The 991-nt window shown below is 27.6% G+C and overlaps 1 protein-coding gene across 1 annotated transcript in view; it reads right to left on the bottom strand.

The window, feature by feature from the left end:
• The window catches only part of LOC107478943 (uncharacterized), a 3,866-nt gene extending 3,164 nt beyond the window's left edge, over nt 1-702 (bottom strand). Inside the window, exon 1 of the mRNA XM_016099102.3 lies at nt 152-702. Coding sequence (XP_015954588.1) covers nt 152-647 — 496 coding nt within the window. The 5' untranslated portion in view covers nt 648-702. The remainder of the gene's footprint in view (nt 1-151) is intronic.
• Nucleotides 703-991: the final 289 nt, after the last annotated feature.

Below are 991 nucleotides of genomic sequence, written 5' to 3'. Positions count from 1 at the left end.
CTATTTATATAATAAATATATTAAAAATAAATTAAAAAATATATATATTTATATATAAATAGATAATGACTGATTTAGTAGCTAAATTTTCGTGGGCATACAATATTAATAAGATAATTAAAATGGAAATAAAATTGATCATAAATCATACCACTATTCTTTGTGATCCAATTGCATCTTCTCAATTCACCAGGCTCATCATCATCATTGTTGAGTAATATTGTTAGTGAACTTGGTTGTTGTTGATGATGAACAATTTTAGGCAGTGAGTTATTAATATTAACCTCGTCATCTCTAAGAACTTCATGACTAGTAGTTTGTGGTGAAATCAAACGCAATGCCAATGAAATCTTCTCATCAAGTGGAGTAGTATTAGTGACCGAATCATCAGCTTGAGACAATGAATCATTTGAGTTTTGAGACAAAGACAATGATATTGAAGACAAAGACAAAGAGGAGTTGCTTTTTTGAAGACCAATTGGGTAAACTTTCTTTAAGAATTTTGGGAAGAAACTTTGGCTCAATAATGCTTTATGATTATTATTTTTATTATTATTATTATAATTATGATTATTATAACGTGTTTCTTTCACACTCTTGCTCTTCTCAAGAACATGTTTTCTTACACTATTTGATTTAGACATCATAGAAAGAAGAAGAAGATGATGAAGAAGAAGAAGAAGAAGATGTTAAATTGTGTTGTGTTGATTGTGGGATTCAAAAAAATTAAAGAATATGGAGGGTTTTTATATGGAAAATAATATAGCATTTAAGTATGTAACAATCAATGATGTCTAAGGTGGTTGTTAAAATGTGAGTTTCATGCAATATGGAATTTTTTTTTTTTTTTGAATGTTTGGTTCTTAGGGTTCAAGCAAAATTTAATTATTGTGTGAGCATATAGCATTGGCAACTATTTTTTTTTCTTTGAAATGAAACTTCTGACAATGGCCCACTGAAAACATATTATAAAGTATGTAAGATTACATAA

Source organism: Arachis duranensis, unplaced genomic scaffold (assembly GCF_000817695.3).
Source record: "Arachis duranensis cultivar V14167 unplaced genomic scaffold, aradu.V14167.gnm2.J7QH unplaced_Scaffold_165934, whole genome shotgun sequence".
In the NCBI taxonomy this organism is placed as follows: domain Eukaryota; kingdom Viridiplantae; phylum Streptophyta; class Magnoliopsida; order Fabales; family Fabaceae; genus Arachis; species Arachis duranensis.
The sequence above is the reverse complement of the archived record's forward strand: the minus strand, read 5'-3'. Positions and strand labels throughout refer to the sequence as shown.